General features: G+C 38.3%; 1 protein-coding gene across 1 annotated transcript; it reads right to left on the minus strand.

The window, feature by feature from the left end:
- Positions 1–292: 292 nt before the first annotated feature.
- Positions 293–23,640, minus strand: LOC131781522 (exportin-T). Its single transcript, XM_059098191.2, has 38 exons — positions 23,203–23,640; positions 22,931–23,013; positions 20,995–21,051; positions 20,662–20,731; positions 19,752–19,841; positions 18,825–18,953; positions 18,651–18,734; positions 18,383–18,492; positions 17,130–17,289; positions 16,854–16,933; positions 16,312–16,389; positions 15,710–15,788; positions 15,014–15,052; positions 14,528–14,590; positions 14,264–14,335; positions 14,115–14,167; positions 13,544–13,619; positions 13,331–13,390; positions 12,897–12,947; positions 12,725–12,793; positions 11,945–12,039; positions 11,616–11,682; positions 11,029–11,067; positions 10,585–10,641; positions 8,937–9,005; positions 8,446–8,519; positions 7,555–7,624; positions 7,047–7,205; positions 6,109–6,165; positions 5,750–5,845; positions 5,057–5,150; positions 4,329–4,396; positions 4,087–4,135; positions 3,884–3,999; positions 3,298–3,345; positions 2,693–2,764; positions 2,117–2,173; positions 293–1,679 (listed from the first exon to the last, which is right to left on the minus strand). Exons 1-38 carry the CDS (start codon positions 23,260–23,262, stop codon positions 1,653–1,655), a joined length of 2,877 nt encoding a protein of 958 aa, XP_058954174.2. The 5' UTR covers positions 23,263–23,640; the 3' UTR covers positions 293–1,652.
- Positions 23,641–23,803: the final 163 nt, after the last annotated feature.

The raw sequence follows: 23,803 nt of genomic DNA on the forward strand, positions 1-23,803 counted from the left end.
TAGAATTTTGGTTCGAGGGAAACATTCCAATTTCCCAAAGACTTCCTCGACAATTTGCCTATTTCAATAAGTTCTTTTTCTCTGCGCCTCAATTTCCATTTCTGAATTTTGTAACCCACTTGGAGCGACGAAGATAACTCATGGTAAGATTTCTACACAGTTTCGTTCTACCTTCGCCATTGTTTTCTTTATCCAAGACTGTATGCATAATAAAGTAAAGGGCTGAGCGGATATCTTACCCAACTTAATTCTACGAAAGGTGACAGAACAGATAATAACAAAACATGACGGTTTTCAAAGGTTGTTATTTCTTTATCTAGAGTTCCTCTGCCTGTCTCTAAACATGAACGCTACTTAATGTTCGTAAAAAGCGTAAAAAAAAATATGTCTATGCCTGAATAACAAGTTTGTGTTCGTGGTTGACGAAATACAGTGGAAAAACAAAGGCAACGTAAGAAAAAAATATGGTTGACTTCTTTGGGTTAATTTAAAGCGAAATTCTTTCTTCTGTACAAGTAGGATACTATTAACAAATCAAGGTCTTGAAATAATTTATAATAACAAATTAACATTATTAAGAACCGGGTTAGAGCGAAAGCAGACAGCAAAAATTTAACTTTTCTTGTCTGCCTTTGAGCAATAAATTGAATATATTTGCATTTTTGTGAATATGAGTAATACTTCTGCAGGAAATTTATGGCGATTAGAGACCTACAAGTGAACCCCAAAGTAAATTTCTCCATTTGCCAGCAAACGCTTAAATATGCATGCACAGACTGACTGGTTTCCTAGCCATAATATTCAAATTTAAGAATTGTAATCCCAGGAGCGATCAAGGGACACTTTTCCACCTTGCAATATCAATATAATGTCAAGCAGAAAGGTGATGGAGAGCAAGAAAAATCATCACCAGCGGGATGATGCTTGACTTGACACCAAATTCTCAGAACTAATGGTATATGAAATGTAAGGCAGACGGTGCAGAGAATTAATATTTAGATCTTAGGAGTGAACGGGATAGAGGCACACTGCCTTTCTCTGACTAGTGTGTTCTTCTAAAAAGAGTCCCGTTGAAGATACATGTAATTTGTTTGTTTTTTTACAGAATAATATTTACCCTCTAGACGTAACAATGGATCTGTTCAACACCCTTTCACTGAGCGAGATTGCGGTACCCTTAAATAAAGGCTCAGTTTAAAAGTTTTAGACTGAAGTAAGTGCTGTCACCTTTACAGGAAAACCCACCATCATAAATCGGTGACCCTGCTACCAATATAAAAGAATTTGTAGAAAATTCGGTGCTATTTTCTATTCAAAAGAGAGCAGATTTGCAATTTTGACAGGTTTACCAAATACTGACTCTTTTTAAAATAAAAGAATAGCTTATGAGGTAGTTTAGTATGTTCAAGATAATTTCAAGAACCGTTTTAGGCTTTGCTCAAATTGTAAATATCATTCAACCTTTGATCTGTAAAATTTTGTGTTTAACACTAACTGTTTCGATTTTCTTATTCGGGGACGCTGTCATCTCTATGATAAAATTAAAGTTAAACTCTATCCTCTGTTTTTACAGCCACCACACTGTAACTACATATATTAATATTAAACAAAACTCGTTCCCTCCGTCTGGTGGTGAAGGGACTTAGCCTTGGTCAAGAACGAAGGTTGGTGAAAAAAGCCTGAAAACAATAAATAAATAAACAGTTGTTGACCACAAACATCATACAAAGCACTGAAAGCATGCCGACTACCATTGCATTTAAATATTTAATTTAGATAGGATTAGGGAGAATTAGGTTTATTACTATTCTATACACCATCATTGGAGATCGCGGAGCACGAATAGGCAGATTCAGCACCGTTCCTATTTGGCTCGTCACGCAACGATAAAAGCGCGTTCCGTAACGAGTGTTGCGTGACGGAAAGCATAACGGCGTGGGAAACTTAAGCCTGGATAAAGAGTCATTTAGATGCGATACAATTACCATTACTTGTCTCGGCTTTAACAGAGAGGAATCGTAAATGCAGAAAACACACGAGAAAAGAAGTAAATAAAAGGAAAAAAATATAAATCAATGAATAAATGAATAACATAAACAAGTCATTCCCAAGGTACCTTTATATAGTTCTTGAAGGTTTTTATGTCTGCGTGCTGTAAAGCCCTTGTATATTCCTAAGAATACAGTAAAAAAAAACAAGCAAACAAACAAACAAATTAACAATATCCGTCAGGGAAGGGAAGGAGTCAGTTGGGGGGAATGTTCGTCAGGAATGTCCATGGGGAATGTCCGCAGGATTAAGTCCGGGGAAAAAATCCAGAAGGTAATGTCCAGATGTAGCGTTCAGATTGACGTCGGGGGCATGATGTTTAAGGGTAACGTCCGTAGGTAAAATACGAAGGTTGTTCGGGAGGCTATTTCCAGGGGCAAGGGGGGGGGGGAAAAGAAACGTCTGAGGGTATTTCCCCAGGGGGGGGGGGCAGGGATGACGCAATGGTGAAAGCGTTCCAGTTTGATTTCCAGACCTGGCGTTACATATGGGTTTTATTTGATGTTGTTCCAAGGGTTTTTTCTCCCCGTCCCCCTCTGCGAAGAACAACACTCCAAATTCTTATTTCGACCTGGAAAACAAATGAGGGAGACCCGACAAAGAGAGTTGATCGATAAACCATCCACGGTAAGCTAGCGCCTACCTGAATGAGTCCTGGTGCAATCTGAAGTGTTGGAAGGTATTTGTTCTGTAGGAATTCTATAAACTCTATTCCCTGAAAGCCACAAAAAAAGAGGATATTAATCCAGGAGTATTCTCACCAGCGATTGACATGCAAATTCTTCTTAAGTTTTTCTACATCAGCCAATAGGAAAGTGAAAAAAGTCTTAACTGGAGCCCAGTGGCCCACCCGGCCAGAACTTATCTCGGTTTCCTTCGCATGAAGCTACAACAAATGGAGGAGTATCACAACTCCTTATCCCCTGGATAGGATGCTAGTCCATCACAAGGTTATCTCTTAGCATTTCATCAGGCTTCCCCGACAACTCACCGGGTGAATATTCCTAGGTGGACAGAGGCACTGTGAGGGTGAATTGTTTTGCAAACAACACATTGACCCGTCCAGGTCTCGAGCCCAGACCGTCTCTCCCACGTCAGTTTATAAGTAATAAAAGTTAAGTTTTAAACTTAACTGGAGGACTTCATTTTTATATAACAGTAAATTATCCCAACCAATTTACAAAGATGCCCTTCGGCTAAAAATTGATTGGATGTTTAGTCATATCTATTGACTGCAAACAGCCATACCTGTTTCTGCAAAATCATTTTCTGCGTGAGAGCAATTTCCTGCAAAGCCTGTTGGACAGACAAAACGGTCATGAGCAGAAATTTTAACCTGTTTAGAAGTCGTAAATATTTTTGGTTTTCTTTGAACAAAGCTCAGACGAGAACCGCTCTAACGCGATAGCTACGTAAAAGAAACTATTCACAATGACGAAGAAGGCTTTAGGAAGGTCAAATATCCTAGCTGATTGAGACCCAACGGGATAGAGCAATTTAAAATTGAGTATAAAAAGTAATCCTGGATTGCTTTGTTTTCGCTTTACTTTGCTCTATGATTGGTCCTGAAAACTCGTGCCCCTCTCTCAGCCAATCAGAGGAGACACTAAAACCAACCACGACTTGGTCGCCCGCGTTTTCCCGCGCTTTAGCGGTTTGATTATTTCGACTTTACCTTCACATTGGTTCTTTAAGGTAACTTCCGATTCCTTTGGTTTTGGTTTTCCAATGATTAATCGGAAAGGGCTCTGTATGCTATCATAGAGGGAAGGTAAGTTACAACGCTCTCTCTGAGCACTAAAAAATAAGACGAGAGAGGCTAATAGTTACATACCAAAATAGTCTGTGCGTCATTCATGTCAAAGTTCGACTTCATTGGAGCCACAAACGTTGCAGGTACAATATTTTCGTAAATGAACTCTCTGAAACCATTCAATCCATTGCTGCCACCTACGAGGAGTGAACGAGACACAATTTTAATCATGATTCTCCAAATAATAAAATTCACTTTTAGAAAACAGAAGTAGAAATCCTTACCCCAGAGTTCAACCAGTTTACGAAGAATATTGAAGGAAATCTTTTGAGCCTGATAATAACACAGAAGAAATCATTTAAAGAATGTCTTCCATTAATGCGAGGGGCAAGAGGGCAGGGCGAAGGTTTGTAAGAAATTACACATCTTGCGTTGAAAGAGTGTAAACGTCGTACACACGTGGGCGGAACGTTGTTTATTTTTCACAATTCTGGATTTAAAATCAGACAACAAAAAAAGTATTTACCACCGGATCTGGAAATTCTACTCCTCCCTGAATCAATGTCAACAACACCTGGTGCAAATCATGGGGAGCTGATATGAAAAAAAGGAGATAGCACAATGTAAATTTTCAAAAGAAAAGAAAGGGGGAAAAACATGAGATTAAAAAGGGGAACAAAATAAAAACCATACCACAGTACAGTAACCCTTTAATAGTTGACACGACAACAAGTAAAATCTTCAAAAAAGGGATAAGGTCCGACGAATCGGTCAGTCCATTTCCACCTTAGCTTATCTCTGTTTCCTAAAGAGATACAGTGCTTCCTACTCCTCCACAATGGAAATGTGGTCCATTGCCAGCAGCCCTCCAATAAGGTTCCCCGACAATTTGCCAATACCTATTTACACTCCCGGGTGGGGAGAGGCTACATAACGAAGTCTCGCTCATACCGCGGTTTTATGCGAGCAGTGGGCCCAAGGGATTCTCTATAAGTGGGTTGATTTAATCAAATAAATGTCATTCCACTGTTAGCTTTCGGTCTTCTGGACACTGTTCATAAAAATGATTGTTAAAAAACGGCTAAATTTTGTGGAAACAAGCAGCTCATAGAGTCTCTTTAAACGACACAGCACAATGGCTCAACCATGGTTGAAGCCCAGAAGTCTTGATCTGGAGTTCAGCACACGCTGGAGGAGAAAGGTGTATATAAAAAAAAAACGAATGGAGAGAAGAAACGAGAACCTGTCACTCACTTTGAGAGGTGAGGACCACTGTCACATCATTAGTTACCACAGCACCCACAAACAAGAAATAACTACGCCTCAGAGTTTCCTTTTCCTTGACAGCCTGCAAGAAATTATGAACAACATTACCGTAAGTGCTAAATAGAATGGGGCGTCATATTGCACTTAGAAAGTAGGGGGAGCTAAAACGTCTGCGACAGGAAAAGAATGAACTGTTTTGGACGCATGTCGGTTATGAAACTCGTAACTGCAACGCGCTGACACAAAATTTTCACGCCTTTACCGAGTGCGTGTAGACTATCGACATGTTCTCAAGATACGTTTGGAACAAATCAAGATAAGCTCACTCAAAATTAGAGAACAAGTTGGGTTTGATGTCGAAGAAGGAAAACATTTCACTTTCACAACTTGAGCATAGGGAAGAGATGATCCTTGAGTCTAGCGCTATTTCAGGAGGGAGCGGGGTTATCCTATGGCTCGTTTCAGCCTAGGAGAGATAAGTTTATAGATTCCCCCTACAATTTCAACGATTATCAAGTAGACCGCTAATGAGACGAAAGACAACTACCAATTAGGGGACATTGTTCTGATAGGACTGCTAGTTCTCCAGACTAGCAAACAAACAAATAAATATGTGGTTATTAAATGACAGAATTTTTTATCAGATCTTGAGATTTAAGATGTTTAGGAGGCCTTCGTAACCTGTGCATCTTTTTCATCCGCTGGTTTGCCAAGGACCGTGAAGATTGTGTTAACAATTGCCATGAAAACGTCCCTGAGGAAGGGGCCAATTTGAGTCTAGGAGGAAACGTGAAAACAAAAAAAGAGAAATATTGAGCTCGTATGACTTGGTCATTGATATTACAAATTCGTACAACTAAAACCGATAAGAAAATGGAGGAATCGAAGAAGAGTAGAAGAATCTCAACTTAAGGGTCCTTGACTCAGCCGTACCTTCGAGATTTCTTATTACGTTTATCCCTTGGAACTTCGCGAAAGCAATGGAGAAGGGCAAATATGTCATTTACAAATATGCATAAGAAGACACTCTAGAAATGTACCTTGAATCTGCTGATGATCTGATTGATCAGCGGAATGAATTCTTGAATGTCCCGCGCCTGGAACAAAACAAAGAAAATCTTTGAATCACTTAAATTAGAAAGTACTGTGCTGGTCTCCCTGTGAGCGTTTCGAAAATTAAATGCAGCCAGATTTTGGTTCAAGCCCAGCATATGGCATACAAGCGAGTCTCGTTCTTTAGTGAGAAGGAAGAGGGGGAGGTCTGGTGTCTAGCAGGCTGGATCGAAACGGGCACCACCAAGCTCTAAATGATTCCGAGAACACCTTCGCGACGTAGAAAGAAATGACAAGGACGCATCCAAACCAGTTTCTACACACTTTAATCTCCCTAACCGTTCTAAGCAGCATATGGCAATTTGCGGCCTTTCCCTACATTTAAGCAGGCTGAAAAGCCGCAAAACTCTAGAACAAAAATTTACCTTTCCAATCGGCACTGGTAATCCCCACGGTATCACAGAGCGCTTTTAATTTATTATTGTTTTCTCGTCACCATATTCCCACCAATAGCGTAGCTCCATTTTCGGCATATAAACACATAACTTACAATTTCTCCAATCGCTCTGACGAAGGGCTAATGCTTGAAACTTCAGCTTTTAAACTCTTTACGATGGCTAATTTACATCATCAGCTCAGTTGATAATACTAAATTACCCCGTTATACTCTCCCACCAACGCAGCACTACAGTTTTCTTAAAACCTTACCCCCCTTACTGAGGTAATTGCACTTATCGTACAAGCTGAAACTTTACACACAAACCCAATCCATCTCAAGGAACATCATCGAGCCACGGGAATGATGAAATATTGCGGAGAATCTGCCATAGACTAGCTTCCCACCAAGGGAAATACATTGTAATATTTCATTTCCAACCTGTGCTTTCTTCATCAGTATATACGTCATGCCTCCATTGGTACTTACCGTGCAATCTTCCAGCAAATGTGAAACTGCAACAGGGATGAAGGGTAGCACTCCCTCGCCCAGGCAAACAATCATCCTGTGGAGGTACTGCCGCACACCAGAGTGAATGGTGTCTCGATGAATAGGTATGTGCAGCGCTTTGAGGAAAATTGGCAAAGCCTGAAAAGTGGAAGTGCAAATGTAAATGTAAAGAAATCTGGAACAGTCTATCCTGATGAGAAGCGTCTTTTTTCGGTTTTTCTTTTGTTTTTTTTTGTTTTTTCCAGAGCACTTACAGCTCCTAACCATTCTGGTGACACACTACATAGGGTAGTGACCAGCGACTAATTTCTCCTTACAATATCGCCTCTGAATCAAACACAAAACTCACGAAAATAAGGGAAATGATTGCCAACTAAAGAAGCTCTTGATTGTTAAACAAATTCTCCTTGTCTACACTTTAAGAAATGTTTAGAAAACAGTATGGAGAATAGGCATGCTGATGTTAGGGCGTAAAGGGTTAAATTACCTCTGTAAAACATGGTGCACAGCCACTTTCTTTTAGGGCTTGCTGGTTGGGGAAAGCTTTACTGGCTCGACTGAAATAAAAGAAAGCAGAAGCTTATCAGGTAGTTTTCGTAGTAAGTGTCCTAAAATCCACGATCAACGATATAATGATGGCCGATCAGAATAAAGAAAATTATTACAAAGAGCAAACTAGAACAAGCAAAACCGTCGTGAATACAGCAAAATGCGACTGTTTAAGCCGTGTTTGGTTTAGTGTTTTCATCTGATTCGTTGAGGCGAATGGAGGCAAACGCGAGGCGAGCGCAAAGTGTAAGTCCAGCGCGAGGGGAGGAGCACAAGATTCGCACTTCGCCTTGCCTCCGTTCGACAGAAAAAGGCAAAAACAAAAATTACGCCTATTTGCAAGCTAGGTTGGAAACGGATCATGTAGCTAGACTTAGGGACAGGCGACATTTTTCCGTTCCATTGACGAACAGAGATGAGCGCGAGGACAGGATGAGTGGCGAAGCACGCGCGAAGAGAGGGGCTCGAAAGAAGTGACTGAAATGTAATTTTTTTTGCTCCCTCCCCCCCCCCTCCTTTCCCAGGAGCTAGACTCCCCATAGCGCTCTCCTTCTGATTTTGATTTCTTCCGCTTTTCGGAAAAAACGCAAAAAAGGTGTCAATCTCAGGCTACCACAAATCCCACGTTGTTTGGTAAACCCAAAGGAATCTTGGACGCTTTCGATACTCAATAAAAATTTCGTAACAAATTAAATTTTCAGTTAATTAAAATCTCTAGGCGGCTCTAGCTCAACAATCCAATAAAGTCCATGAAGATAAGAAATGTCATAGAGAAAGCGCAGTTTTGTCCTTTTTGTGACACAAAATCTTGTAAAATCTCCAGAGTTACCTTGCATAGGCAACAAGATGATAGAGCTGCTGGGCAAACATCAGGGAAGAGGCATCATTGGTCTCCGACATTAGCTGAAATGAAATAAAATACCATAAATAATGATTTACAGCAATAACTAACTGAAAAAAGTCACATGATGGCAATCTCCACTTGAGTGTCAAAGGTCATCCGGGATTGCAGAAAAAAACAAAAAACAAAAGAAAACTCATGCAAACGGAAACCAATCACGAGTTAGCCACCCGCGTTTTCCCGCGCTTTGGGCAGTAGGCTTGTTCTTACTCTGAGTTCTCATTGGCTCTTTATGAGATTTTCCTTCGCTCTGATTGGCCGGTTGTGATTACTTAGGTTTTGGTCCCATTACACTCAATTGAGAAGCATTCTGGTTCAAATCCCTGATTGCCAACTGACTTTCTGACTTAACGTGGATACATCCTTGTTTCTATGTATTGACTGGCCATAGAGGGGCTTCACTATGCAAGTACCGTTACCTTGCTAACAACTGAATCAAACTTTTCGATGATAGGGGACAGTAAGTCCTTCATGTACATCAGCTGCTTCTGAAAATGAAAAGATAAAGAAAAATTATGAAGTTAACTTCGTCGCTTACGAGTCTTAGATAACAAACGAGACCCTTGCAAGTGCAGTAGCTTCCCTGCAATTCTACGGAAATTTCTTTATCGTATGACATATGGAGCTAAGAATTACACCAAAACGTGTTGGTACGATTTCTATATTCAGTCTGAAGCTGGGTATGAGATCAAACATTTTGATCTAAAAATAGAGGATTTTTGTATTCTCCGTTGTGTAAAGGGGCATTGCGTATAAAATAATTTTTTTTCCATCTGCATAGGAACACTTGCATACCGCCATTTGAAGCTCTCCGGCTTAACCCTTTACAAATGAATAAAGGGGTAAGTTTCTAAAGAAACTGTGGTGCTGCGTCGGTGGGAGAGTATAGCAGGTAATTTAGTGTTAACAACTGGGTTGAAAACGTAAATTAGCCACCGTAAAGGGTAAAAAAGCTGACGTTTCGAGCGTTAGCCCTTCGTCAGAGCGATTGCTCTGATCGCTCTGACGAAGGGCTAACGCTCGAAACGTCAGCTTTTTTACCCTTTACGGTGGCTAATTTACGTTTTCAACCCAGTTATTAACACTAAATTACCTGCTTAATCCTTTACAGCTTTACATCCTAATATCGGTATGCTCATTCTCCATAATGTTCTCTAAAAATTTCCTAAGATACTGAGAAGGGGAATTTATTTTACAACCTGACAAAGAGCTTCTTAAGTTGGTGATTATTTCCCTCATTCTAGTGATCTTAACCCTTTGGCCCCTAAAAGTGATTGACATCTAATTTCTCATTACAATATCACCCCTGAATCACACTTTTAAGGTCATGAGAATAAAGGAAATGATCACCAACTAAAGAAACTCTTGATTGCTAAACAAATTCTCCTTATCAGCATCTTAGGAAATGTATATAGAACAGTATGGAGAATATGCGTACTGACGTTAGGGTGTAAAGGGTTAATATTGTAAGGAGAAATTAGGATTAGGGTCACAGTGTTCTCCCTTATTTTAAGCATGACAGGTAAAGTACATTTTCAAACCGGTAAAGAAATCCTTTCACCAGTTGAATTTCAAGAATTCCAAGCAATTTTAAACGGTAATAAGAGGTACTACAGGCGGTAAATGTTACTGGTTACCGCCTGAAAAGGAGAACACTGTAGTAGGGTCACTCTTAGGCGTTAACCCTTTACTCCATACTGTTCTTTATACATTTCCTAAGGCGCTAAGAAGGGGAATTTGTTCCACAACAAAGAGCTTCTCTAGTAAGTGACCTTTCTTTTATTCTTGTCACCCCAATGTTTGATTCAGGGGTGATATTGCGAGGATAAATTAGAGGCTAATCACTCTTAAGGGTTAAAGGTTCAATTGGCCGCTTTTCTTGAGCAGGAACTGAATTTTGTGCCAAGTCTTAAATCTAACCCTGTTCTATCTGTATCAGGTGGATTACTAGGTCCAAATAGATCATGTTTTTGGTAAAGGCAAAGGCAAAGGAAAGTGCTCTGAACTCTACCAACCATAGGTTTGAGGCATTCCCAGCTACTATTTACTTATTCCCAAATTTCTTACCTCTGGTACTGCTCCACTAGCAACAATGAGAATACCTGCGCTCTCATAAAGGAACAACTACAAGAAAATAATTCACAAAAAAAAAATTTGGATCTTAAACACTTTCAAAAACAAGTGATCAACGATTGCGTCAATAAGCCACCGCCATTAACCTCCTCACTGCCAAGATCTAGATACCAACTTCCCCTCACTGACCGCCATACATTTTTTCTAATTCTTGGTCTGAGAATCTAGCATTTAATCATGCACTGTCTCCTCGTTGTTACATTTCTTTTTTTTTTTGTTATCTATATCTGGTTGAAAATGTATTGATATTGTAAGGAGAAATTCCTTGCTGATCACCTCTGACAGCGAAAGGATTAGAACAACTCATGACAATATTTCAATAACGGACCAAATAAATATAAGGATTGATTTCATTCAAAAAAAAAAAAATTTTAATACCCGATCATCTGCAGATAGAAGCTGCTGGTAACCATTGTCCTTCAAAAGAAAGGAAAATCACAATAAAGAATAAGAACGGAGAAACCTTGGATTGTATGAACAGTGAAGACTGATCAACTTATAATCAACCTTAAGCGTTTGTTTCTCCCAAGAAGAAACCCAATTTCAAATACAAGCTTAATAAGTACGTGTAGGTTCCGGGTTATCAAACGTTATGGAGGGATAGGAAGGTAGGTTTACTCTGTGCTCGAGCCAACTAGTCCATCCACAACTTATCCTGATCTCCATGGCATGAAGCGACTAGGAGTATTGCTACTCCCCTCTGGATGCGATACCTGTCCATTGCACAGTTACCCTCCAGAATTTCATCAGGCTTCCCTGATAATTTACCGGTACCCATTTATACTCCTGGGTGGAGTGAAGTACAGTGAAAGTTTAGTGCTTTGCTCAAGAACACAGCACACAGACCCGGCCAAGTATCGAACACGGACTTTTTGAGCCCACAGTCCAGCGGTAACCACAAGCCTATCGCGTCTCCCTCATAGAGTATGACAAGGTAGCAGTAAAATAGTTTTGCTTATACTCACTGCGGATATGACAAGAAGTCCCTGTAGTCTCTTTAAAACATCATGAGCATAGTTCACCATGATTCCCCTGAAACAAGCAAGTAAATTAGTACAAGAGAGTTTACTGTTACAAGATTATCCTTGCCCAGGCTAATTAACAAAGTCAGCGAATACTTGTGATTATGTCTGATATTGCGAGGAAAGTTATGTACATTTACAGAACACAACGCTCAAAATTTAAATCCCAGAAGTGAGCAACATGTACCTTCTCCCTATAATATCCATACATTATCTTGACAGCAAAATTATTTAACAGATAACTCTTGGCAAATCTCCACAATGAAACTTACTTGTGAGACTTGATAAACCTTGAAAACAGATAGGAACATCGGCTCCTAACAGTGCAGTTTGGATTCCGGAGTCCTCTCTCATCGAGGAAAGCAATCTAGGACACAAAAAGTTTTAAACTCTTTTTATTACAGCAAAAAATACATTTCTTCGAAGGACAAGAGTCTAGATAAATCATCAGTTACAATCAATTCAAGCCTAACAGGCAAACCTAGAGGAGACCACAGATACACAGATACAGTGCGTACTTGACAGGGAGTTGTAACCACAACTGTCTCTTTGAAGTACATGTAGAGATCGTGAGGGGGAGGGGAACTGCTATGTCTATGTCTGTAAAACACTTTTTGCTTGAGTGACATTAAACCAAAACCAACGAAATAACAATGAGCAATGTGAACAAGGAAAATATCATAGACGTGCAAATGAGCAATCAAAGTGGGCAGATAAAAAAAAAAGCCTCATTGGAGTTCAAGTGACCAAGTCAATATCTATTTTTGTTTGAATCTGACTGGTCTAGAAGGTTGTGTACATCCAAATCCTTGGACAGTTTTGACACTAAATTGAAAATGACTCTGAAGGATTGTCAAAGAAAACTTTAAAAGATGGCTTTATAAAATAATTCAAATAGTAGATAAGCTGGAAACCACTCCGCTTCGCGTCGTGGTTTCCTAAGCTTATCTCGTGTTCTCCCAACCTCCCGCGTGTTTACATCAGGCTATGTAAACACAGAAACCATTTTACATTTCTTCATTGTAAAATCAAGTTCAATCCAAAACTCTCACCAGTACTGCTGGAATGTGTTGACTCTGGATGCTGAAAAATCTGTCATACCTGACAACTGTCTCAAAGAACTGAAAGGGAATGGAAAACATATCGAACAATTTGTTAAATTAAAAAGATTATATTCATGCCTATCAAGATTGAAAACGTACAAAAATTAAAAAAAAATGTTACCATTTGAGCCACCGAGGAGTGGTTGTAGTAAGACACATTACTGGTCACCAACTGTTAGAAGAAATGATTGATCGATCAGTGAGTCAAACCTAATCAAACCATTTAAGGCTGTAATAACACGTGTTTTATCCTCTTGCTTCTGTTTTTCAGCCAACCAACCAGGCAGTCAATCACTTGTCATTCACTCAGTCTGGCTGTCTGTAAGTATGGTTCTTAATCAAACAGTCAGTTCCTCAAGAAGTGAGTGAGTCAGTAAGTGCATCTGTCAGTCTGTTTATTAATCCACTTACTCACTATTCAGTCACTCAGGTGGTCAGAAACTCGATGCAAGTCAGTCAGTAAGTCAATCACTCTGTCTAAATTGCCCTGTCATCCATCTGTCTGTCCACCTAACTGTCCAGTCCATGCACTGCCGAAAGAAAAAAATAACCTACCAAACTCATCATTTGCTGAAGCGCTGAAAACTTTGAGGCATCAGAGTACAATTGTTGGGTCTGTTGATAAAAGAATAATTACCCAAAATGTGGTCTACAAACATTTTGTAACATCTGTACCTCACCCTCTCTAGCATTTTACTATCTGTAGCAAAAATATTAACAATAACAAAGCAGAAAGTATTTCAGATCAAACTAGAAGAGCCCCCTTACCGACATTGCTTCTCCAACCATGTAAAGAACCCGCACAGCTATCTCCACATCCATAAACTTGGCTGCATCTAATTGCCTGCAGAAAAAAAAGATTGAATGTTTAAGATAGCCAGTCTTATTTCAGCCACCGCTGTACCTAGAATTGAACCTCTTTAACCCTTTAACACCCATGAGTGACCAAGACAAAATTTCTCCTAACAATATCAATACAATATCAACCAGATAGGGGATGAGAATAAAGAAAAATACCAATTTAGGAATAATTAGTTGATCCAATACTAAATTCTCTGAACTAACATTACAAGAATTGTATGGTTGAGGGTAAGGAGAATTACAAATTTGATCTGGACTTTACACCCCAACAATAGTGTGTTTTATTCTCCATAATGTTTTCTATACAGCACATTTCCTGTGGTTCTTGAGAGCGGAATTTGTTTACCAATCAAGAGCAACTTAAGTTGGTAGTTGTTTCCACTCTTCTTATGACCACAAATTTGTTGCTCTTGGGTGTAGAACTTTCAGAAGAAATAATTGCGTGAGCCACTCTAAGAGATTAATGGGTTAATCTTACCCAAACGTTGAATTCAAAATATTGTGAACTGAGACCAGCACAAGATTAGGGTCCTGAAAGACATACAAATAAATAAAAATTTAAAAATTAATCCTCCAAGTTTAAATTCTGTGAGTACTACTTCAAATAATACTGTTGCACTAACATACCAGCTGAGCAATATTGTCAAATAAGATCTTCATTTCCTTTCTATATTCCATGAACATCACTTCATCTTCACCCTGAAAGATGCAATAGTCGTCGTCTTCATAATGAAAGAATTTTGGAAAAATATCTGATGATGTAAATTTGACCTCACATTTACACACCCTTTTCATAAAATTGTATGAAGACCTTTTGGAAAAATATCTGATGATGTAAATTTGACCTCACATTTACACACCCTTTTCATAAAATTGTATGAAGACCTTTACCTCATGATCAAAGTTATATGATTCATCGTACTTCATCTTGTTGATAATGACATGCAAAATTCCCTAAAAATATTCCACAAAAAAAAAACTAATCAGACTTACAGTATTACTTGCAAAAAGTTTCCTTGAAAGTAAGGCTTGGAGGAAACAATCAATTGAAACTGTACATGCATTTTCTTGCATTTGCCTTCCCACTCTCAATATATGGTAGAAGCTGCCAACTCAAACTCCCAGGGGAAACAAAAAATGGTTTGAGTCAGCAGGGGTTTGAGTTAGCTGATGGTAAATGACAGAAATAATGGGTCAATGGAAATCTGACCCTCTGCTTGTTACCCAGGGGTTTGAGTTAGCACGGTTCCACTATAATGCTATAAGTTAAATCAAGTTCATTCATTGTTCACAATTAAAATCATTATCAACCAACAGGTATCTGCATTCCACCTTTTAAAAATCTTGAAAATCAAATTTGAAGAGCTTCGATCTTACCCTTAAGTTTTCTTTCTGTTGTTCACTTGGACTTGCAATCTGAAAGAAATTTAAAGTCATTATGAACAGCTTTGGAATAATGATCATTGTCATTAACTTTCTCGAATGGTCATTGATTGACCAAAATCGAGCAGTATCCACCAACTTACAACTGATAGTGCCTGATCTCTTTATTTTCAATCTTTGAATTTTATTTAATTCATATCTACATGCTGAAACTGATCCTGCTGATTTACATTGAAAATGTCACACTGCAAAGTGCATGCTGCATGTTCTGATGAGGAAACAAGCATCAAAGGTGTGTGTAAGTTACTTGGGTGGTTGTGACTCCATTCCATTAAGGAAAGGCTAGCCTGCAAACAGGCCCTTTTAATTAATGCAGCAGAATGCTTGTTTCTCTGCCCATGGTAAGATTTGATACAAGTCAGGAGAGGTTTGCTGGAGGACTGTCACTAATTATCATTGAAAGATCCCTTGTTGACCTCTTACAAGTTTGCATTGCTCAAAGTCTTCATGGTATCTGAAGAAAGACTTGTGCCAAAGTATGGTGATGCTAAATGCAGGCTAGGGAAAGGCAGTAATTTACAATACTGAGCCAAGCTTGCATGTTGTCAAACACTTATTGGACACTGAAGTAGAACCTTCCCCAACTTGTTGAAGTGCCTGCTTATCCCCCAGTGTTTCCAGTCAAATTACCTGTTTCAACACAGTCAAGTAAGTATATCCAAAACCAGACACATTCTGGGACACATCATCATCATCATGACTAAGAAATCTGCAAAGAAACAACTGATGTTATACAGCAAAAGAAATGGAAAGACTGAAGACTAACAATAATACCACATCTGTTTCATTTAAGACATTAACTGAAGACTTGAATTTTTCAGAGAACCTTGATGCCATGGAGTATGTAAGAGTATTTGTGAACCATCAGAGATGGCTGACAAAATCCTGAGGCAACATGAAGGGAACACATAAACTGAAGTTTTTGCTGCTCTTTCATGAATGTTATAACATTTGTCTTGTGAGTTAAGTTGTCTTTTTATTCTGAGCTACTGGAGTACAACTGAAGTTGGCATGGTTTAGCAATGTCTCTTTTTTTTTCCACTTTCTGTCAAGATTTTTGCCCTGTTCTACAGTTTAATACTGTGGTATATTTTGAGCATTCCCATGCACTAATATGTTGAAATCAGATGGTGTAATGGTGGAGTAATAAAACACATTATACAATACATTAAATTACCAAATTTAGTGACATTCCTAAAGGATTGACAAGCAACACTGCAACAGTCACTTACCTAAACAGGTATTTCATCTTTTCCTCAGCAGCATAGAGGCACTTGGCTGCAGATTCTGTATCGCCAGACTTTGTAAGCCTGAACAAGAAGTAAACCCTCCATAATTACAAAAAAAGTACCTGAACATAAACTGCAGAACAGAGATCATGAAGAGGGAAATGCTTGAAGACTCTTATCTTGTAAATCTGGGGGGCCCAACTTTTTTAAGGGGCTCTTAAAAACAAAGTCACACCAGTTTACAAAAACAAAAGTTGGTAACTTGTGGCACTGAGCTCTGTAGAAGCATGGTAGTATAAATGTGAACTACAGCTGAAAAGTGAGACACATGAGAGAAAAAAAGCCAAACACAAAGCAGAAAACTGACAAATAGTAGGAGAACCAAAAGACTTTTACAAGTGATTAGTAAAAGTTAATGGTTCATAGGTCAGAAAGACGAGAGTGAAGAGAGAGGAGAAAATAGAATAACATCAGGAGAGAGAAGAAAGAAAAGAAGAACACCTAATGACATTGTCCAGCTCTGCTTTTGGACAGTTGTTTCTTACTTGCTGTAGCTGTTAAGAAGTTGTGTTCCAACAGCATTCATCAATTTTGACACTTTAGCTAAAAAATCAGCATCTTCATCCTGAAACATAAACAGAACACTCTTTACAAAGGATGTTAGGAATTCTTAGGGTGTACATGAGGCAACAGATGTCTAAGAATTCTCTGGCAACAATACACATTCAATTTTCCCCAAGGGTCATTTGATAAAAGACTTGGAAGACTTAACACTTCAGTGAATTACTGATAAATAATACCATAAAATATTAGCAGATTACCTCTTGCAGCTGAAGGACTCCGCTTTTTTCTAAAACACTGACAAGAGACTCTATGAGTTCCCGCTTGGCAACTGGCTCCATTCCCTTCATGATGATCTCGTGGATACAATCACAAGCACTCTCACAGAGGACTTCCACTGACATGTATCTAAGAAGGGCACTAGGAAATAACAATACAGTAGAAACAAAATTCAATAATTATATCATTTAAGAAGAGACACACGGGATGGACATCTCTTTCAATCAAATAGCGGTTCATTGTCTATATCAAGTTACCCTAAAAAATGCTAATACCCATTTCATAGCTCTCAAGGCTTCACACTTATAGCCATTTCATGACCTTACAATACAACATAGTCACCACAAATTGTGCAGGATTTAAGTATCATTTGGTGTAAAGGTCAAAATGTTTAGCCAATTCTCATTAATTCCTACATTTTAACACTGTCTTATAATTTACATTATATTTTATGTGGGAAGGTCTTCCTTAGAGATAACCTCTGATGTTTCCTTTATAAATTATAAGAAAAGCATGATTTGATTTGATTTGCATTGGTCACAATCTTTTGTATCAGAGAAAATGACAACCCATTGACCACCCATTGTTAATACTATACAACTGGTACATGAAATAAATGATTACTTCACTTAAAATATCCACAAAAGAAAAAAATGAAACTAGTAATAAAACCATACAGTTTGCTACAAGAACTTGAACACAGGATGTCATATTGGCAACTTGCCACACCTCACGACTTAAACTGTCACAGCTAGGAGGGCTACCTCCTGGTGGAGAGGGGGGAGAGGAGGAAGTTAAGTGATTCATCCAAGAACAGAGCAAACTACCAGCTGGCCAAGAGTCACACAAAGAGCTCCTTGTAAAAAATTTGGCATGCTAGTCACCACAGCCGTTACAAACAACAAGAGGATTGATCTAACTTTCCTATGAACACCTCCCTTGTTGCTAATACTGGATGTACATAACCACCATATCAGTTGGTGTTAACCCTTTGTTAAATCATCACCCCAAAATCAAACATTTAAGTCACAAGAATAAACTAAGGAAATAATCACGAACTAAGGAAGCTCTTAATTTTAAGACGTTGACAAATTCTCCTTGTCCACATCTTAGGAAATGTATCGAGAAGAGTATCGAGAATATGCATACTGATGTTAGGATATAAAAGTTAACGGAAAAGGAGAGGGGACTGATTACACTTTGTGATCAAACAGACCCAAATGACTGTTCTCACCTTATAAATCTATCATTTGCTATCAGGCCAATATCGATCCATTCAATGTAAGCTCCAATAACATCCAGGCATAAGCACATAACTGATGATAAACTGTTCTCGTAGGTATTCTGCTTAAGAATGGTAAGATTAGATTAGTTTTGGCTGAATGTTAAGGTTATACTGTGCTAGCTGTAGAACCATTTTTTGGATAAATAAATTATTAACTACTTTTCTTCCACTGTTCTGTTGAGATGTCATGTCATGTTACACAAAACAGAAAACATACCAAGATTTGATACCAAGAGTCCACAAGATTTGTGATGCAAGTCTCTCTGATAGCATCTTTGATCTTCATGTTTCTGTCTGCCTCCTATAAAAAAGAACAAAAATGAAAAAAGAGAAAAAAAGCATATATATTTGAATTTGAGCTGATTATCGTTCAATTTAGACACACACACACCTGCTGATTTCTTGTTACATCTCTGTCAACTACTTCCTCGTCAATGGCTTTCAAAATCCTCAGATACATGTCTACTGCTTTGGCACCAAACTGCAAGCACTGAAGAAGGTCTGAGAAAAATGTTGGCCACTGAAAGAAATTAAAAATTGCAAGCGTGAAGATTAGATTAGGAAGAACTTTGATGCAGCAATATACCAGGAACCTGTAAAAGGCAAAACTTGCCAATTGAGTAATTTTCAACTGTGCATAAGGTAATTGTGGAGAGCTATCAAGCCTCATGCAGTAAGCGCCAGGTTCTCACAAATGAATGCAGTCTTATGCTATCATGCTGACATGTTGACTGCATGAATAAAGAATAACACTCAGAATAAAGGAATACATGTCTTAGCTAAGTTATTTTTTTTTTTTAACAATTTTTTGGATGAGTATGCTCCCATCTCCCCCTCCACCCAGGAAAAGGTAGCACCCTTGGCCACACACTTGAAGGCTATGCAGTTGAAAATCTCTTTGGCAGCAAATCAACTTGAGAGCCCTATGTATATAGAGTTTTGTCAACATAACTGCCATCCTGGCAAGGCTGGTGTGCAAGAATCAAACTTTAGTCTTGCTTGACACAAAGTTGCATTTCAGAAATCCAAATTAACAATACCAGACATTGGTAAATGTCAATTATCATATGACCCATACAGCCCCATGCATGCAATCCCATAGGAAACAATAGCAAAGGCTGATAGGCTAGTGGTCATATGATATAATGCTTATTGACCGAGTTGGGTTGGGGCCGGATGGGAAAATACTTGGCTCTTGTTCATGACACATGTACCTTGCTGCATGCGGTCTATACGTCCTGATATTGAGCCAGATATTCTCCTTTCTGGCTTTCCCACTTAGTCAGTAAGTACATATAATTATTATTCAATTACTTACCCCTTCAGGATAGTCACAGACAAAGATTAAACTGAAAACCTGAGCAGCCTTGTTCTTCAAAAAGTTTTGATCATCTGTTTTACTACAACACTGATATGTAAAAACACAAGTATAAGCTCAGTTCTTAACCCTTTAAGCCCTAAAAGTGACCAGCTTCTTATTTCTCCCTACAGTAAAACTTCTACATCATTCAAGATCAAGAGAATGGAAGAAATGATCACAAAGCTAACAAGCTTTGATTGTCATAGACAAATTCTCCTTGTCAATAACAAAGGAAATCTATAGAAACGAGCATAGAGAATATCGATACTAATGTTAGGATGTAAATATACATGATAAGAGAATTTTTGTTGTCTAATTCTGTCTGTGATCGAACTACTACATTGTAAGTCCTATCACAATTACCATGAACACAACACAATTTGAAGTTCACTGTAAAAGCCTCTTGGCCACCCTATCTCCCTTTATAAAGCTGCATTACTGATTACTTTAAAGATTTGACTTAACACCCTGGTTCCAATAAGAGCCCCCTCTCTAAGAAGCCCCTCCTTTAGATAAGCACCCCTATTCTAATAAGCCCCCCCTGTTGCTGAAGCTCCCACATTCTAATAGGTATCTTTATTCTGTTTCAGTGACGGCACTGCTAGAGTACATTCCCTACTATTATTATGCAAATATTCAGGGTATATTAGTTCCTTTTACAGTTTTTGCTATTGATCCCTCTTAGATAAAAATCAAAGCTTTGTTTAGCATGTCTGCTGTTTCTCAAACAAGAAATAAACACCCTGTCCCAGATAAGTGCTTCAAGTCAGCTTTCTCGATCCCAGAGTTAAAATGAGTAAAAAGTGCCCCAAGCACTAAATCAAATCCTTACTGTGATTACTTAGATATTGCAGGAAAAAACAAATACCTGATTATTAAGCCATGTTAAAAGAATATTTCTTGCTGTACACTGATTTAGTGGTGAGGCTGTTGCATGTCTTTGAAGAGAAGGTAACAGGATTGTAAGCAAAAAGTTTTTTTTAACTTCAGCATTACATCAGTCAATAAATTGAAGTTAAAAACTGATGGACTAGGAGCAAATTTCCCCAGATTATGAGAGCTGCATGTTGTCATTCATTCAACCCTTTCACTCATGATATCTTAATGAAAATTCTCTTTAGTGTCCACCACACACTCATTATAAATTTTGTTCTGAGAATTTGGTATTGGATCAAACCAGATCACCAGTGCTAACTCATACCTTGTTTTAATATAATGCTCCAAAACTTGGAAGCAGAAGAACTTCACAGTTTCATCGCTGAAAAAAAAATTTTCATCTTCAACATCATTTCAGCACTCATGATCACAAGTAAGAGGCAAACAAATATCAGGGTCCAGGCTATAGAGGTCAGATAACACTATCCAACAGATAAATCGCTATCAGGTAGATAACTGATAACAAAACGCATAGCATTTATACTGGTCATACAAGGGGGCAAGTTTCTAAAGAAACTGTGGTGCTGCATTATTGAGAGAATATAACAAGGCAATACCAGTAAATCAACAAAGGTAAAGTTTGTACTCAAGCCTATTGGTCCATCCAGTCAGAGTATTACTACTTCCCCCTGGATGGGATGCTAGTCCATCCCAAGGTTACCTTCCCAGCATTTCATCAGGCTTCCCTGACAATTTTCCGATACCTTTTTATACTCCTGGATGGAGAGGGGTATTGTGAGAGAACACAACACATTGACCCCCCAGGTTTTGACCCAGACCTCTTGACCCAGAGTCCAGTGCACTGACCATAAGGCCACTTTGTCTCCTGGTAATTCACCCCTTTAACTCCCAGAAGTGATTAACATGTAACTTCTCCCAATGATATCCCTTCATTATCCCACAAACAGGTAATGAGAATACTTAAACTTATCAGGTAGAAGTTGTTATCTTGATTTAACACCAAATTCTTTTAACTAATTTACAAGGAAATGTATAGAAGCCAGAGGGGTGAATTGACAATCAGATCTTGGGAATTAAAGGGTTAACCAAAACTACATGTATGATAAAATTCAAGAAAAAAACCTAGCCATTGCTTCTATTTTTTCATGACAAAAGGAAAAAAAAACAATTAACTCAGTAAATTGCATGACAAAAGTACATGCATAATATGTATCTAGTCTAGTCACAACCTTTACAAATTCCTCAAACATTATTGGTGCAATTGCAGCTTCATTTTTCACTTAATCATACTGAATAGTTGTGATTGGACAGTTGGCTGTAATCAAACAGTTCAAGTAACCAATCATACTTAGTCTACTTGGCTAATCCACCAATCACAGAAATGATCAAATTAACCATAGCAACAACCACTTACCCAAAGAAAAACTGGGGAATTTCCATAATGGAGGAATTTATAACAAAAGACATTGTCTCCACTGGAGATATTTGTTTTAGGTGTATTTGTTTTTTCAGAAATTGAAATAGTTATGATTAATTGGGAACAGGACTTCTTGTTGTCCAATTCTATTAATCACTCATATGATTACAGACCAAATTGAACTCCACTGGGTCCTCTTACCATTATAAATTACACAGGCATGATGCGCACACTGTCCAATCACAAGCATTACATGCACAGTGTCCAATCAACCCTCAAATCAGGCTGGTGATAACCGATCACATTTTAAATTTTGTTATAGCTTTAATTAATCTGTTACTCCCTAGCATCAATATGCATATTCTCCATTCTACTCCCTAAACATTTCCTAAGGTTCTGATAAGGAGAATTTGTTAAAAAATCAAGAGCTTCTTTAGTCGGTGAAAATCTCCTTTATTCTCATGCCCTTTATGTTTGATTCACAGGTAATGTTGTTAGGAGAAATTACATTTAAATCACTCTTAGGGGTTAAAGGGGTAATCCAGAAATTGCAAAGCCCCAACTGACCTTCCCCGCCCCTTCCCCTAGCACCAATGTACAAGTACGAACTCCATCTTCAATGAAAGACTCATTTTTTTTTTCCACAATATTATTTTCTGAAATGAGGTATTACAATACGATTAATTTTAGCCGCCAAAAATTTCTTTCTTTGTTTTGGGTAAATGAACCGAAAGTGTTGATATTTCAACAAGTGAACTGTTTAACATGGAGATTAGAAACGACTGGCAAGTTCATTACAAATTGTAATTTAAAGACCGCATACCTATAAAGATTTCGAACCAAAGCATCACCGCAAAGTTTCCATCCATCTTCAGAATTTTTCAGCTGTTCAAAGTATTGCAGGGCCTAGAAAAAAATAGGGAGCAAGGTTTTGAACAAACTAGATTGAAATAATTTCTCTAGAATAAACGAAGCTCGTATAGTATGCGGACATTTATTGCACCGAATGATATCTTTGTGTTAAAAAAATGTAATTTTGACGGCTTTTTGGAAAATTGCCACCAAAGATTTAGCATGGAGAGTCAAAATACTTACCTCAGCTTGTGATGTGGAATTTGCGGCCGATTGCAGACCCTGTAGCAAATTTTCAGCCATAACGCATACAAAACTCACGGCAGTGGAAATCCGCAGTATTCCTCATGGGAAGTAGTTCACATCGTTAATTCGCTCACTGATTAGTTTGGCGGAAGGAGAAATTTGTCGCGATTTTATTGAAATCCTTAAAGGTTAAAGATTTGAACGGTTTCGGCATCAACACTTCACATTTCGGAGATATTCTACATCAAAACACAAATCGCTATCACATGTAAGAAACCACGTTGCAACACTCTGCAACAGTTAGGACCATTATTAGATAGCATCATGGCACATCTCAAAAAACGAGCCTTTTCGCTACTTGATCCTCATCGATATAATCTCATATTTTCAAAACACATCCGAAAAACTAGAAATATTTAGGTTAAGTCTGGAAATAAAAATGCCTTCAGTTTTTAAACTAAAACACGCGTAAAATTGGCGATGAGACTGTCATAAAGAAACCTACCTAATACCTAGGATCCGAATTACGATACTTACTTCAGCTCTTACAAAATGTGCGCCAACCTTAAAACGAGGGGACTGTTGCGGAATGATCTTT

Source organism: Pocillopora verrucosa, chromosome 11, assembly GCF_036669915.1.
Source record: "Pocillopora verrucosa isolate sample1 chromosome 11, ASM3666991v2, whole genome shotgun sequence".
NCBI classification, from domain to species: Eukaryota; Metazoa; Cnidaria; class Anthozoa; order Scleractinia; family Pocilloporidae; genus Pocillopora; species Pocillopora verrucosa.